Raw genomic sequence first — 17,909 nt, forward strand, 5'->3', positions numbered from 1 at the left:
TTTTAACCAGTGAGCATAACATCGTAACAGTGACCACCAACAAAGATATATAGGTATGTAATGAATAAGGAGATTCTGCTTCTAAGGCAGACAAACTATGCACAGATGCTACTTCCTCTGAAAGCGCCGAGCGGTTTAGTTTTCAAGGTTTTGGAAGTTGCAATACCGGTGACAAGCACCTTGGCCAGTTAAATGTTTGTCCTAATGAATTTCACCGAATAACAGAAGGGTCGAAATTGTTGTAGACTAACTAAAAATCATCTTTCTACGCGGTTAGAAAAATGACAAACTATGAACAGTTTTGCTTCAGATTGCATACACTTTTTAAACTCATATTAAGTCATATAATAAAACCAAAAAATTATCACTGGATCTTAATGCACTTGGCTATTAGTCACATAAAGTCATGTTGACTCGCATATCTTTAAACGAATTTTATTATTTTGTGGTTCTACAGTCACTGAAAAAATAAACACCATTTGTACCTAACACAAAGATCCAGTGGTCGTACTTAAGCCTTGTTTAGATTAAAGCCACTAAACTACATAATTGACATAGTTAAGCAAGCAGCCAGTAGGAAACTTAGGAAGGTGTTTCCCATTTTCATGACAATCAGGAATGACCTATAAACTCTCCATGTCTCTTTTCACCTCCCTCATTACTCAACTGCCCGCTCCTGCCCAGTCCATGGTGGTGCATACACCTGTATATGAAGCAGTAATCCTGTTATCCTCCATCCGCTTGCAGGCATTAAAGTTCACCCAACTGTGCCATTGTAACCCAAACATGACAAACCAGATATGGTGGCTCAGTGGACTAAAGCATCCAATTCAGAAATCTAGGTTTGACCTTGTGGGCACAGGTTCATACACCAGAGCGTCCACTCAGCCTTTCATCTTTCTGAGGTGGATAAAATGAGTACCAGTGAATAGGCTAACACCAAACATGTATCACTTCAGCGCTAAGAGTCACAAGGGGTAAAGTTCACATTACAAATACATGTTATGTTAATGTTATAATTCATGTCCCACCTACAGTGGTCGACTAAACTTTGGAGTTAGGTATCCACTGTACAAAATACTCCAAGGAAAATTAACACAATTTTAGTGTGCTAATATATCTACTTGTAAAAGTGGAAGAGCAAAAAACATTTTTTATTTATCAAATACAGGAAGAGAAAATGGTTGAGCAAAATTGGTAACTGATATAATAATTGGTACTCTTTATGTCTACGATGAGAGGCAGCAGAGGGACTCTAAATATCATGTGTCTAGTATTAAATAGGTAATTTGGAATATATACAGTAACAATGTTAACTCAGGCTGATGCTACCTCTGATTTTTGATACTTTCAACAATACTATGTATTACTATTATTGAAATTGCTATGATTTTCATTTATGGTGTTTTTAGGACTCGCCTAGGCTGTGCATGAGCTGTCTCTTTGAGACATGCTGTGTTCAGTATATAGGCCTTCATTCCACCCCTTGCTGCTGATTTGTTAAACAGTGTGCCGTACTAAAAAGCTTGTTGCTTGTTGGCTTATATGTCCCTCCTTCTCGTGTTAAGTTCTCTCCCATGGAGTATTGGGTTATTACAGGTGTCCTTTCTCTGCAGTGGGTTTCCCTTTCGGTAGGGCACTCTTTTTCTTTTTTTAGGTTTTAGGGTGCATGTGCATGCTGCTCATGTTACACTGGCTGTGTCCCTACACCTCCTGCTCTGTTTGTTCCACCATCTCCCTGGCCTCCCTCCTGCCCTGCTTTCACGTCCTCTCAGTCCCCACATGGCGCTGCCTCCAGTCTTACGGTGTTCCATGCAAAAAATTCAAATATCACGAAGTTGACTCTGGAAAAACGGAAGAGCATACACAGTTAGGCATATTGCCTAAAACAGAATTTCTGTGCCTCTCCACCTATTCCATGACATCAGTTTCGGGGAGGCATAGAAAGACATGTGGACACCAACAACATACGGTATGTAACAGTAGAACATTCTGATATACCTAGATTCTATGCAGTTGAAGTTTATACAATACTATTAAAAGGCTCGAATAAATGTATTATGTTTGCTGAAGCACAGGCACCAGCTTCACCACGCAGCTTTCCTATTGGCAAAGTCTCAAAGGCCACCTATCAGCCAACCACAACCCACTAACACCAGATGAGCACAAGATAGGCCTCACTCAGCGACCACCAGTCTGCCCACCCTACCCCTGTGAATCACAGAGCTCCATGTGGAGGACTTGTGAAGACACCAGCTAAGCGATATCTCTCCCAGCTCTCAGACAGTTTGATGGGAGCTTTGCTTGACTACAACATGGCCAACTGTCTCCATGAAAGAATTACCTTTTGCCTGACCTGTCGTGACTACCGGTGAATTTGGGCCCGCATCAAAGGCTGCCCTTTAACCCATGTCTCCGCTAGGGCACGCCTCACTTGATCCCGGTGGCTGTACTTTGTTAGTGTAGCCTGGGGCTGCCTTAGGCATGTGCAAGCTGTGCACCTGCACAGGGCCACCAAACCCCAGGGGCAACCACTCCAAAATGTAGCCTTAATGTAATAATCCTCTGAGGATGGATACATATTTGTGTGGTGGCCCCTGGCAGGGATTTGGCGGCCTCCGGCGCTATACCACTTCCAAACACCCTGATCCCCTCTTCACTGGCCTCCGTGCTAAGCCCCGCCCGGACTCCCTCTTCCAGGGCCCCCTACCTACGCTCCCTGCCCAGGGCCACCATGAGCCTAGAGCCGCCCCTGGTGTAGCTGAGTAATTGACACAATACTGATCACAAACGCATGTATATCACCATGACCAAGGTTAGAGTGGTCACCGGAGCCCACAGGTAGGTCAGATCCCCTGGTTCTCCACTACTTCAGGCGATCCAACTATACTTATATCATTATATAACACTAGAAAATAATAATGCTCTGTTGGCAGGAATAGGCATGGCGATAATGACAAACTTAGATTTCTTTTAAATATTTCCTTGTATATTATTGAAACAGCAGCCCCTTTAACCGCTTGTGTGCTCAGGACGGCCCCTGGCCACCCTACGTCACGCTGGATGTTTGCTCAGGACGCCACTGATTCCCCAGCACAGCGCAAATTCTGCGCCTGCACTGGAGAATTAATTAGTGGGCGGAGTTCGGACACCCCCCGGCCGCCCTGAGCACATGCCCAGAGTGACGTAGGATGGCCAGGGGCCGTCCAGAGCACGCAATGGGGTTACGCCCCTTAATTATATCCCCGCACCGCTGCGAAATTCGCGCTGCAGGAAAGGGGTTAAAAACTTCCTGCAGCCTATCTTACGCACGCGCAGCTGTGGAACACGTGTGTTCAGCCCTCCGCTTCCGGGCTCTGTAGAATCTGACCCCTGCCATATCTGAAAGTACTTCTACCAGATTGGTGTTAACAAATCCCAGATTTGTGCCCCTAGGGTCTGTCAGGAATCCACTCAATCTCTTAAGTGCACCTCTGGACTATCTAACTGCCTGGCTCTCTTTCTTCTCGACTAGTGCAGGGGGTTTTGTTATTTTCAACCCAGACGCTCTCTCTCTTATAAAGATGTTTTTCTCCCCTTGATATGTATCCAATAACTGTGCATCTCCCTCCCAGTGCATGGGATGCCCTTCTCCCTTGCAAATGTCCTAGGTATCTCTCTCCCCCAGGTGTTCTCGGTCTTCCGAATGCATGCCTAATGTCTTTCAATCTACATACCCATGCCCGGTGGCCCTATCTCTTCACAGTGTTCGCTCTCGCTCTTGCAGGTGTTCTCTCTCTCTGACAAGTAACCAAAGGCTATTTATCTCCCTATGCCTGAGCTCCCTCTCTTACTTCTAGATGTTCAAGCTCTCTTACAGGTGCCCCATATATCTATCCACCCCTCTCCCACACACCATTATTCTCTTTCTCCCTGACAAATGTTCAAGGTCAAGCTATCTCTGAACCCTTTATTTTCTGGGCATTCTCGCTTCCAGGTGTTCTCTTGTCCTTTCAAGTGTCCAAAGTTTGTCGATCTATCTCCCCATTCCTTGTGTTCTCTTGCTCTTAAGTTTAGACGCTCATAGTGTCTGCGTCTCCCAGTATCTGTGATTCCCATGTGCCTGTGTTCCCCATGTGCTTGTCTCTCCCATATTCTTATCTCTCCCATCTACCTGTATCTCCCAAGGTCTGTCTCTCCCAGTGTCTTCAGGTTTTGTGGTCCATCAGTATGTCGCTACATACCACTCCACAACACAAAATACCATTCCACATAATTACACTCCATAACACACAATCCCACTTCACATTACTCCAGTACACTAAATACCACATAATTACTATTCACATATTTCCACTGCACATCATGCCATATAATTCCACTACACAAATCCACTTCACACCACACAATTCCACAACGAAAAATTCCAATCCAAGCCACATAATTCCACTACACACCACATGCATTCACTCCATAACACATGGGTAAAACATAGTCGTTTACAACGCCCATAGCTCTAACTCCATGCTTGTTTACTAATCTAATCATTTTCTTTAAAGCAAATGACAAAACTAAGAAAGTGAACTGAATTAAAGGCTACACTCTATGCCTACCTTGGTTGGTTTTCCTGAGGAACATTCTCCCCTTTCTGGTAGCCACTGTCGGAGACCTGAGTAGTAGACCTCTTGACGATCTGTTTAAGCTCCTGCTCCAAGCGATCCTTGATAGCCTTTACAGCTTCCGGGATCTTCCTCAGTTTGGACAGGCCTTTGATGAGGATACCCATAAACACAGCACTGTTCTCTTCCGGATCAGACTCCAGATCCTCTTTGATCTCTTGCAGACTCATTTCTTTCACTATTAAATCAAGAAAAATATTGCAAAAAAAAGTCAGAAACCCTCAAAATGTACGTTTACTCAACCACAAGTAATAATGCAAACAAAATTAATTAAACCCTTTAGTGCATTGGATGTGATGTTCATGTCCCCTGCACTACCACTCTAGTGTCGATAACATGGCATCAACTCGAAACGCTGAAACAGAAAATCTTCCTGGTGCAGTGTGTTTGGTGCTCAGGAGCATATGTCAGTCCCTCAAGCACTGATGAGAACTGGAGAGGTTCAGTTGGAAATGGGAGAATACTCCATTCCCAACAGTACGTCGCTCTAGAAGATCACTGTTAAGGTATCACCCTTAGAGGGTAATGCCTGAGCAGGGATTGACCCACTAGACCCAAACGCATTTGAAGGGTGGGGGGAGACGCCCCTCAGGCATAGCCAATCACTACCCCCACCCACCAAAGGCCTCAAAGTTTTAATGCCCCCAGGGTAGATTGGGGGTTTAGCAACAATGTACCTTCTCATGAGGACAGAAAGGCCACAAGCCACGAGGATTATTTATTTTTACACAGAAATCAGAATGGTGTCTTTCTGCTGCCTGCTGTCCCAGTAGTGGATTAGTGGTTAATCCCCACATCTACCCTCTCCTTGTACCCTCCCACTCACCCCAAACACTATATTGTGTACAAGGGGCCGCAGATGCTTGTGTAGCCCTTTCTACAATATGCATCACGTCAAAGCACATGTTGCACTGGTGCAATCATGCAGAGGTGATACCTCATTTGCATGGGAGCGTGGCTCCATGCAAATGTGAGAACACTTTGCCTTTGCGTTCATGCTGTATTGCAAGCATGGGAGAAGAGAGAAAAAAACTCTTGGAGTGTGCACTCACTGTTCCCCACAGAGGTGGTTTGCAATTAGTACCCCCCCCCAGGGTGCCCTTTGAGAGGGGAGCAAGGACGTTTCACAGACCCCTAAAAATCACCCTCTTCAGAAGGAGGCAGGTTTACCTCCTGTGAAAGCTGTGATTTCAACTCATGGCCATGTGCTTTACTCATGCCTTCTTCACACCGGAATTACCGATCACTGTTCACACCCAAGCTGAAGACTGCTATTTGTTTTTAGGTTGTTTTTGTTAGTAATCACATACACTGTGTTGGTCGCATCCCTCATGCCACGTTAGCAGGAATTCGGATTTCTTTAAGCATAGTTTAGACATAAGGGCCAGCAGTCAGTCTGGTTTCAGACCCAACTCTGGCACGAAAACTGCCCTCACTGCTAACGTGGATGACATCGGCATGACTCTGGATAGAGGAGACACAGAGCCCACAACCTCCTGGACCTTTCCGCAGCATTTGACGCGGGCTCCCACCCCATCCTCATCCCACACCTACATGACATTGGAATCCAAGGACAAGCACTTTGAAGGATCTGCTCCTTTCTGACTTGCAGAACCTTGTCAGTCAGTCTGGCATCATACACCTGGGATGCATGTGAGCTCCTCTTTGGAGGTCCACAAGGATCCTACCTGGGCTTGACCCTCTTCAATGCATATATGATCCCTCTACCCAGCATCATCTGCTCTCACAAGATCAACGTCCTCTCTTATGCCGATGACACGCAACTCATTCTCTCCCTCACGGACAAGACGCCCAGTATCCGGATCAAGTTCAATCCCTGCATTACTGAAATCATTCACTAGATGAAGATCAACTGTCTAAAGCTGAACATCGACAAAACCAAAAATGGTGATCTTCGGGAAGCACACATCAACATGGGACTCCACCTGGTGGCACACAAAGCTAGGACCACACCCACTATCCACACCAAGAAACTCGGATCATCATCAACAGCAAACTTGACATGACCACCCAAGTCAATGCCTTCACCGTTTCATGCTTCCATATCCGGAAGATGCTTTTGAAGACTTTCAAATGGCTTCCAATCAGTAGCCCGAAAACCTTCAACATGCACCAGTCACAAGTTAGTAAGCTGGGCTACAAAAAACTCACCAGAAGGCTGCAGACCATTCAGAACTCTTTGGCCAAAATCACTCTCAAATCCCCACACTGCACTCGCATCACATCACACCTAAAGGAGTGACACTGGCTCCCCATTCACAAATGAGCACAATTCAAACTCCTCACCCGCACTTTCAAGGCACTACATAACATAGGCCTAGCATACCTCAACAATCGCATCTGCTTTTACAAACTTCCTAGACACCTCCGCTGGCCCAGACACATATCTGACAAATCCAACGTATACAGAAAACCAGATCTGGCGGTCAAGCCTTCTACATCGCTCCTTAAGTGTGGAATGACTTGCCACTACACATAAGAGCCTCCTCCTCTTCACTTTTTGTATTCCACAAGAATCTGAATACCTGGCTTTTCGAGTAGTCGCACTAGGCCTTAGATGTGCCTAAACTTACAATTCTTCAGCAACAGGATACAATTCCGGGTGTATTCTACAAATCTTGATACTGTAACGTAACCTAACCTAAGCTAACCAGTGGGTAAATCCCCACTGCCCCATAACCCTCCTTTCCCCCTTTCCACCATTTTGCATCCCACATCTGGCAGAAAGAATAGCAGCTACCCAGGGTTAGGACCCAATGCCAAGACAGGCCAACACCCCAATACCATTCCTTTTTGGACACCAATCAATGGTGCATAGTGGGCTTTTTACGCCCTGGGGGAGAAAGATTAGAGGCTGCAAACTCACAGAACTATGCTTGGGACCATAGAACCTTAGTCGGAAGGGACTGAGTTATCCTACCACTTGTCTCACTTGGCCTCTTACTCACAGAGGAACAATTAATTAGACACCCCAGAACACAACTCTACCAGTAATCACGGTGGCAGGACACACCCTTTCGCTCTCACACTTATACTTGTCCACAATGAGATCTGACAGAGATACAAGCAAAGTTGAAAATATTTATTTTAAATATTGTGCTCTAGTATACAGTATATGTGCCACAATAAGAAAGAGGATGCCAAATAGAAATACGGTCAGCATAGTAAATAATCCATGAATCACAAAATGAGCTGACAGGGTAAACTAAACCCCCTCCACTTCTACAGAAGCAAAGTGATTATTTAGCAAAAGATCTCTGGGTGTTTGTAGAAGACCCCGTACCTTAGCGTGCACAGATGAAGGTTCTACATCTCAGGTGTAGTCACGATCTCATCTGTGTATTTGCCTGTCTGTGAAAACCTATATGACAAAGAGAACGTGTTCCCAAACAACAGCTGCATGTGTGTGTTTTGTCTATGTGCTAGAGCCTGAACAAAACAAATTATCAACGGGGATTGCTGTTTGACCTTGTCTACGTGGTTCAGACTAATTCCCAGGAAAATGCACAACACAAAAATAACAAGTTCTTTGTGAAAGTACTGAGTGGCACGAAGCAAAATGCGTATGTATAGTAACGTGTAAAAGCCAAGTAAATTAAAGACTGCAGCTTGCTCATGCTAACATAGGGAAAACGGCAATGGGCCTGCACCTGACATGTGACAGCCTCCCCTTGGTCAAGATAGTAGCACCAATAGTGTCGACAGAATTCAGGCGATAAGCAGTCCCAAAGCACTAGAACGGCAGTGCAGTCATTGATATATGGAAATGAGTATTTGCGAAATTCCCACCAAAAATAAAAAAATGGTATGATTGTAATGTTTCAAAAAGTGCTGCGGGCCCCAAAACGTGTGATGCCAACTGGGAGGCCAACTAAGAATCCACCAATTCCATTATTGAATCCACCCATTTCAAGAGACAAATTTCCTCTCTCTTTCCATGGAGGATGGCTGCAACCTTTCAGCTCAGATTGGGCTAGCACCGAATGGAAGCCTCAAGACCCAAGGGAATCCAAGGTGCGGTGAATTTTGTGGATCTTAGTAAGATGTTTCCCAGAATGCAATGGGATTATCAAAGAATTAGTCCATTTTTTTTTATTTTTCTCACATTTGTGACAGAAATCATGGGCTAATGACCAAAATCTTACAACCCTGCGTTCCCACGCTTCTCTTGTTAAAAATATTGCACCCTGCGTGTGAGTGGACCTAACACGTCACAGTAATTAACCAAAACTCTAACCTTCTGAAGACATTTACTCTATATTGATCCCACAAAAGACCAGGTTTTGACTAATTTCTGATGTGAGCACCGGGCACCCGGATAAGTCAGAATATTTTTTTATCGAGTTATGCAAACTACAGAACTTTCTCTCACAGAAACCTGAGAAAAATCTGTAATTTCAGTCAAAGTTTGAAGATCATTGCATGTAAGAAAATGTAGTGGGATCCAAGCAAGTCATACCACCATGTACTCCCCTATAGGTCTAGTTTTCAGAAACGTCTTTATTTGGTAGCTTTCCCTGAATGCTAACCTGCTCAAGGTCGAAATACAGTGGCTACCCACATCTCCAGGAACATTAAAATTTAAATGAAAAATCTTGACGTCTCCATGGTGCATTTTGCTGCTTTTCCTACTGCCACGTATAGCCTGCTCATCCATTTGTTAGACTCCAAATAGAAGTCAGTGAGCAAAAAAGAGCCCACTTTGCAAAATATCCTCTGAATCGCATTATTATCTGTAACCCTGAATTTAAAGTTGCACGATTAACCAAGATTGTTCCACTAAGATAAGCGGGCGCATTTAAAAAACACAAAACTTTCCTCATAGCCATATGTCATTCATTAGATTTTACCATATGAAAGTATGCATGGTCAGTACACAATCATTATTGGCTGCAGCTCATTTTATCAGTCTTGTTATTGTGTTTCTTTGGACTACCAACAACCACAATACACCCCTAAGACCAGAAGAGTCTGACAAACATAACAGTATATTAATATTGTAGATCGGTCATTGGGGCAAAAAATTACAGATGAAAATATGGTAACCTATATATTTTCTTGGGCTTTCCTTAGTTTTGTATTTCAATGTTTATTTTCTTTGGGAAATCCTTTAGCAATCTACACAAATGACCCTTTGCTGTTTTCATAATTTTGCCTACTTTTCAGAAATGTATAGATTTCAAGGTTCACCCATGGTTGTCTCACATGTTTCCAACACAAACTGCAAGTAGGTGGAAAGGGATGTGTCTGAATATTGCGGAAGTACACTAATTGTGCACAATTAAGAATCCTGATTTGGGTAAAAACTTTGCATTGAAATTTAAATTTAAATTTGAATAGGTGGTGGTATTTAGGCCTTAATGTTTCTTGTTCTAAAATGGGATGATTGCATATATTTAAAAATCTATCATTAAATATTAAGGAAAGGGGAAGAAACTTTGTGCCGTTCTACAGCAAAGTATTGGTTAAAAGTATCCCTTTGCCGTGACGTGAGAGGAATGACACTGATTAAAAGCTGTTCCTAGTGAGAAATCTGCTAAAGGTATAAAAACACAGTGGCATTTACCTACGTTTGCTAAAAATAATTTAAACAGACTGGAAAAAGTTTACAAAATTCATAAGAAGGTTAAAACTACAAGGTTACCTCAAAGTGCTGAAAAATGGATATTACTGTGGCAATATGTTTCGAAGACACAGCATTACATGCAGGGGCATCTTATGTAAAATGGATTTGGGGATAACTGACCAGTTCCTACAAACATATATACATTGAATTTGAACTAATAGGGGTGAGTAAAATTGTATATACAATAAGTATGCTGCGCCCAACTTAGAAATGCTTCAAGTGTGCAGAGTTCCAAGCCACTCTGCTGGTTATTCACGGATTCCACTAGTCATTAATTATAGCATTCCCTAACTCTTTTTGCTGCTTTCACTTGGAACATAGGCCCATTTTTAGGTCGAGCCTAGTGCAGCGCACATGTGCTACTCTAGGAAAACGATTTCTTGAAATCGCTCTGGACTTTTCACACGCTTGTGTGTGTGGTTTTTTTTCAGTCTTTTTTCTATTGGTCTTTGCATGCGTCTTTCTAAAAAAGACAGCACGCAATTGGGCAAAGTCGGGTGCATGTCCCACCTTTCCCAGAAAATGTTTCCTCCCACAGCTTATGTCTGCGGTTACGAGCAGGGGAGCCATCTGTTACTAATTAGCGCGTTCGCCACGCTTGTATCTTCCGCTCTAAGTCCAGCCGCCATATTTTTTTCATTAGCATGTTCGTTACGCTTGTTCCTCCTGCTCTCACCCCACCCTCCATTTGTCACTTCGATTAGATGTCACCAGCGCAACCCTTTGTATAAAGCAGAGCTGAATTTGTCTAGCGCTTAGTGGCTTCGTGCTGACCCGCTCGAGGGTCTGATATGCTTTATAGTTATAGGTCTGTCTGTCCTGGCACTCCTTATAACCACGTGAGCAGGTTTCCCCGTGTGCATATGTGTGTGTGTGTAAAACTCATTTCGAGACCAACTTTCGCCCGACCAGCTAAAAGAGAGCGATAACTCCGTGGGTTAATGTGCTGCCACATTGAACCGTATGACCATGGAATTAACTGATTCATAAACCGCTAGCATGCTAGCCGACTCAAGGCGCTTTCGGCAGATGAAGGGGCAGTCATAAGTTGTGAAAAAGGCACTTCTCAGGCACCCTTTGCTGTTGGAAATGAGAGGATGTGGCATAACGGTCAGAGCTGGCACTTTGGACCTGGCGAACGAGGTTCCAGTCTATGCGTCGGCTCAACATCCTGTGATTTTGGGTAAATCACTTACTCGCCCCATTCCTACATAGTTGTGACTTTGTGTAATGTAACTGGTGCTCATGTAACGCGCTGCAATACCTTCAGGTCGAGTTTGTGCTACATGAAAAATGCAAAAATAAATTCTAGTTGAAACTAAACTGGCTAAACACTTATAAGGTCCCAAAGGCAAGCCCTATTGGCTATGCCAATGCTTGTTTTCTCATAGATGTGAGCCTTTGAGCTTTCCCCTTGTTGGTTTTTCCACCCAATCTTTGTCCCATCACGAGCCCACTGTCTAGTGTTGATGGCCATGTAGTCCACACCTCCCTGGTCGGGAAATTAGCATCCAAGTAAATGCCCGGTACATAGACCATGTAGTAGCAGTACTGCCAGTTTACTTGCCCTTTTATGGTTAAGCCTGTCAGACAGCGCAAGCTGTCTGGTTGGAAAAGGCCTAGTGTCGGCCTACCCAGATCCTACAGTGGGCTTAAAACTCACCTGTTGCTTACCATTGTTTGGTTTTGTTGTCACTCTCTTTTGCTTGCTTCTTACTCAATCGCTTGCCTTGTCCATCTTATGTGTGTTCTCATTTGAAGCATAACCTCTTTACTTGTGCTCCTCCACTGCTCATGCTTTGGGAACTACTCTTCTTTTTGCTCAGGCACTCCATGAGAGTGACTGTTTATTTGTTCTCTGCCCAGTGTACTTCTTCCTCCCTCTGCCACTTTACTTTCAGGCTCTTAGAGTCAGTTTACTGACCCTCGTGGACATTATTTGCGATCCCCTTATTTGTATATGCCCATGGAATCCTGATCATGATTAGTGCTCTCTGGCGGTCTCTGTCAAATACTGTTTCCACCGAGACCTCCCGCTTCGACAGGCAGGCCCCTCTGTTAAAACCTCACTCAACACCCATTGTAAGCAATGGCTTGGGTTGGGTGCACCACAGCACAGCAACAGGATGCTGTGCTTTACAGTAATGCGCTGTAGAGTGTGCGAGAAGTGATATGCGAATACAAGGCGCATGTGTTACAAATGGAACGTCTTCTGCTCTGTGTTAAATACGATTACTCTGTGTCCCCCCCTTCAGTAGCAAACGGCACCAGTTCGGTTTTTGGATGCATATTACAACTTTCCCGATTCGGTTTTGAGTTTGTGTTTTTATGCTATTTTTTATTTGAGTAGGTGTTGGAACGTGTTAGGAAGTGAGGCTCAACTTGCTTAGAGAGAGAGAGATATGCCAATGCTGGTAATGAGGGTTACTGCACTTTCAGCAGTTGATGTTAGCACTCGTTAGGCACTGCAAGTGCTCTTTTTAAATACTATTTTCCTTTTCATTGTATGCTTTACTTCATATTGTTGTTACGTTTTCTATTGTGGTCCCACTTATATAGCGCTTTCTATAACTGACAAGGTGTATATTGTGATTATATTTTCAATTTTTATGTTATCTATATCTTGCGGTTATCCTGTGTTCTCCTATATTTTCATTGTATTTTTATATGAATTGTGTTAAGCACAATCAATACCTTACTTACTTATGAGAGTGCAGGGAGGAGGTGAAGGCTGAAACCTGTCCTGAGATTCCCTACAGCTGTTTGAGTGGAGCATAATCTGAGTCTTGTTAACTGGATGGAAACTCAGGTCCTTCTCTTTCCATGACTCAGCAGTTGTTACCCAACCTCAACCTACTGCCATCCAAGATAGGTGGGTGGAGCTGTGGTTCTTATCCGGTCTTGGGGTTGATGACCTATGATCGAGACACATGGTTATACTACTTAGAAAAGTATCCTGAGATTTGAGCCCCAACGTATGCTAAACATGTTTTTTTTTTTATTTTATTTTTAATGAGCATTTCCATAAAAAATACATATACATGAAATAATCAATGATAAAACCTTTTAATACATTACAATAGATTAATTAATTAAAAGGCAGTTGATAAAAAAAAAGAGCAGTCTTAAAAAAAATTATATTGCATTTTATCAGCTATTAAAATGACTTGATGCTATAAGCGAACAGTTAACCCCTCCTGCACGGTATTTTATAGATATCTACATGCGAATCAGTTTACTATAGCCTATCCCGATTGATGCTAAGGGGCTCCTATGTTAAATCCATTCCTATGCCCCCCTTACATCTCTACTCCAATCAGCGATGTATGCCCAAACCTTCTGCCCTCGGATTCTAGCCTAGATAGTCCTCTCTTAATTATAGATTCCGAGAAGCCTGGCAAGACACATGAGGAAGGTTGGTGGTTCAGCATCTTTACATCTAGTTGCTAATAATATCCTATATACCGCAGTTCCCAGAAAGAGACAGTATTCCTCCTCTACGCTAAGTCCCATTGAGCCATCATAACCAAGAATCAATAGGGTAGGGGAAAGTTCTAATCTATGGCCAAATATTTCCTCCCAATACCTTAATAAGCCTTCTTTTAGCAAAGTTAGTTTGTCGCAGGCATAGAGCATATGAATCAGAGTGGCTGGTCCTAACCCACGTCTAGGGCACTTTTCATCTGTCCTCTTCCCCCATGTGTACAAGTTAGCTGGTGTAAAGTATAGATTAAAAATAGTTTTGTACAACTGAGCTTTTAGGTTCGAGGATAAAAGTATTTTAGCTGTTAAAGAGAAACAGTATGCTAAACATGTTTGAGTGGAATGTAACCGAGCTTGGGGTGTGACTGTTGTCCCTGAATGGATCGCTACATGATGTCGTCTCACTTGGGTTACCATAAGTGCTTTATTGATCTGGTTGTTACGCTCACTGACTGGCACTGGGTGCTGTGCAATTGTAGTATGAAGATATAATATGTCTTTTCTTACAGAGGTCATTTACTAGTCTACTGCTGAAATGCCAGGAGCGCAGCACAAAGACAGTTGCAATACTTCAACATGGTTTTCACAGAGGTACCCACTACAAAACTTTAAGTGCAGGGGAAAACAGAGGCAAGATTGGTCTAAGTTTGGCTAATGGGTGTTCTCTGTATGCCCAACCTCCTGCTCCACATCTGGATTAGATCAATGACTTTCAGACGCTTCCAAGACTGACTTCGGACCAGGAAGAGGGACTGGAAGCCTCAATAATGGAAAGGGAGTTAGAGGTAGCCATCAAATCACTGAGTAACAGTTATAATCTGAGGCTCGGAATTTGGGACTAGAAGTAAGGGCGAAAATCAGAAATGACGAGCCCCATGATTAACAATAGGCATGGCATGTGTATCAATGTGGCCCACCTAGAAACAGAGATAGCGCAACTGAAACAATCACAGACATCACCGTAGTGGCTGTATTGGATAAACTCTGAGGCAGAGAGGATGCAACTCAAGGACACCTGCAGACTCTACTGTTACAGTATAAACAGAAGCACCAAAGGCACAAACCACTTCCGTGGGTGCTACTGGTGAGACAGAGAGAGGATAAAAAATGTAGTCCTGTGGCTGAAAGTGGTATTTAGATTTAAGAGATGAGGCAGGAGAGGATAAGTAAGAAGTAAGAGACTGAGTGTAGTGCATAGGACTGACTATGTGTGAGTGATGTGTGGATCACCTAATCATTGCTCTTAGCCTATTGTTGAAGGCACTGGAAATGAAATAGCAGGAGGGAGTGGTTCAGGAGACAAACTGCCCAACAGAGATCACACTAGGGTGAAAGAAAAAGGTTAGAGTCACAACAATTCCATGTTTAATGAAGAGTCCCAAGATGAAGGCCGAAATCTAAAGGCCTTAGTGGCACAAGAGTTCTGTTCTCCTAAAACAAGAAATGCTCTGTGAAATAGAATAGCGGCAAAATGGCATAAAAAAATGAAAAATTCAAATTAGGGTCTGCCCCATGTATTTTTCGTGCCCATTTAATGTGCATCACAGGGTGGCCTTGCAAACCAGCTGCTCCTTTGGGCCACCTCTGTAATACGCCCCCCGTTGTTTTAGCCCGTTGTTTGAAGCAAAGCCCGACTACCATTTCCAGAATGTCTTAAATGAACACCCAGGAGTGAAAACATGGCATCCCGCCAACAATGTGTAGCCCGTCAACTGCACTTCATTTTGCGTTCTGTAGTTAGTGCTGCTTTAGATTGTAAAACAATGATTCAAACGTACCATTCTATTTGTAGTTCATAGGATGCTAGCTTAAAGTTCATGTAGCACACTGTTAGCACAACCTCGAATGATCTGAAACTTAAACATCATTCTAATGTCTAAAAGTAGACTACATTTAAACAAAAGTATGGTACTCACATGGCAACCGGATGAAACTGAATGAAATACTGTTTGGTATAATTAGACTGCATTTAGCAGATTGCCTTACAAATGTATGCATGGAAATCTAGTTTTATGGAATCAGCTTGATTTTTTGCATGATTTTGTTTTAAGCACAGTATTACTACACAATCTTCACACTTTCAGAGTGTAAATCCTATGCACTGATGTTGCAGTTTCGGAAACAGAGCGTCACTTTGTGCAGTGCAATACCTCTAGTATGTAAGGCTGGAGGTGGGAGGGTGAGCCACACCTCGAGCAATCAGATAAAGGAGGCAGAAGAATAAGTAACAGCTTCACTCTTTGCCTTTATTAGCAGCTCGCAGAGAGCTCTTCTCAGGAGCTTCCTATCAGCAGGAGGCCCCTTTGTTTTGTGCACTCCTTAAGGGCCCCCTGTGCAGTGAAAAGTCAGTGAACGACATCACAGGCACGCAGCTTAGAGGTGACATAGCATAAAGGCGCTTCTTGGACCACCGCCTATGAACTTTCTTGCAAAAATGGGAGGCAGCAGTCATCAATGAATTATAAAGAATACTCATGTATCTCTTTTCAAGACAATACCAAGTGGAATACAGATCAGCCCAAATGATTCTAGATTTTTGGAGGTATTCTTTAAAAGGCCATGCCAACTCAACCACGTTTTTATTGGTGCCCCCTTATGTACCAAATCACAATTGTAGTGTAGTGTATAATGAACAAGGCGAAGGCTCCATGTATTTTCTTGTGACACAATCCACATTTTCCTTAAATCTGCAGCACACCCAAGGAGCAAGGCCGTGTGGGCTGGGCCTTTTTCTGTGCTGACAGCCATGTTTTCTGAACGCCTTGCCATTGTCTCTGTTAGCACCGGGCACCACTTCAATTTCTGTCAAACAAAACTCCTGACTCGTCTCTGAGCCGTGACGAGGTCTTTAACTACGCACAACTCTGAAGACACGTGGTATATATAGTTGCACTATATAAAAACAGATTACCGTGGAACAGCTATATGCAAATTTAATTGGCTGGCAACACGATTTTATTACGAACAAGTGAAGATGAAATAATTGCATATTTGCGCCTACCTATCAACCGGTAATTTGGTCTGTAAATGAAAAGTGAACATTAAACATAAATGCTTCATAATTGTGTTTTAATTATTATAAGAGCAGAAAGCACGCATCGAACATTAGTAACTATGCGCCATTAACCACCCTCAGCCAGACCTTCTGCTAATAGGTCCTCTAAAGTGCTCATCCGGTTCTAGAAACCAAGCAGTTGTAAACAACATGCTGTGAAGTATACATGCGACTGTCCTCCGGACCCGGTCCGCTCTCACAACCACTCTAACAGGTCCTCTGATAGCCACACTCCCTGGTAAACCATCTAACCCACCTGCTGCACCTCAAAGTTTGCAGCGGTCTGTTGTCAAAAAAATTAATACATCAATATAGAACTTTTTTTTGCAGAAAATCAACATATATATATAAAATACCAAACTTAAAAAATATATAGATTATGTGTCGTTAAAATAATAGTGTAAAAACGAAAGTTAACTGCAAGTTAGTCTCGTACCACAACTGGAACATTTTCCTATGCAAGCCACGCACTGCCATTCCCCCCGGCAAACAGGATTATTCCAGAAACAGCCATCAAATATGTACAACTAAGACTAAAATATACACATGTATAAAGCGTCAATACGCATATTAAGGTCCGAATACTAAAGACAGATTTTTCCAGTAGCATAAATGCTCATTTTTTGCGCATGTTTCTGTAAAACCCCTAATGTCTATATACATAACTTATATCTGGCCTTACATCCTTAGTCACAGGTATTATGTAAGTAGCATTATACGTCCGAGTCAAAGGTGTATCTTTTAAGGGGTATGTAGCGCACGCTGTTGGTAGTTATATAGAACTGGGGGAACAACAGCCTTTGTAATTATGGCAATAAAACAATAATTAAGTACCTTGTATGTAAAACCCCAGAGGTGATGGGAACCACATGCAACCATTAGGTTTCTCTTCCAATAAACTCATTTTGTTTTCAAAATAGTCTAGGAAAATCTTCTGCCTACATGTTTTGACAGAGATCCTTCAGCACGAATAACTCGGTCAGTCAACCCAATATCCATTCATCTAAACGAAACAGATTTAAAAAATCTAAAGCTTTTTCCATAAACTAGGTGCTGCCACCTCTGG

General features: G+C 43.0%; 1 protein-coding gene across 2 annotated transcripts in view; it reads right to left on the reverse strand.

Moving 5' to 3' along the window:
* The window catches only part of EXOC4 (exocyst complex component 4), a 1,827,849-nt gene that overhangs the window by 1,500,541 nt on the left and 309,399 nt on the right, over positions 1-17,909 (reverse strand). Inside the window, exon 6 of one of the 2 annotated variants that reach the window (XM_086918922.1) lies at positions 4,593-4,836. In XM_086918922.1, coding sequence (XP_086775048.1) covers positions 4,593-4,836 — 244 coding nt within the window. Of the gene's footprint in view, positions 1-4,592; positions 4,840-17,909 lie in introns of both variants that reach the window. The other variant, XM_086918920.1, reaches the window with a different exon arrangement.

This window comes from Lissotriton vulgaris, chromosome 1_1 (genome assembly GCF_964263255.1).
Source record: "Lissotriton vulgaris chromosome 1_1, aLisVul1.2, whole genome shotgun sequence".
Taxonomy (NCBI): Eukaryota; Metazoa; Chordata; class Amphibia; order Caudata; family Salamandridae; genus Lissotriton; species Lissotriton vulgaris.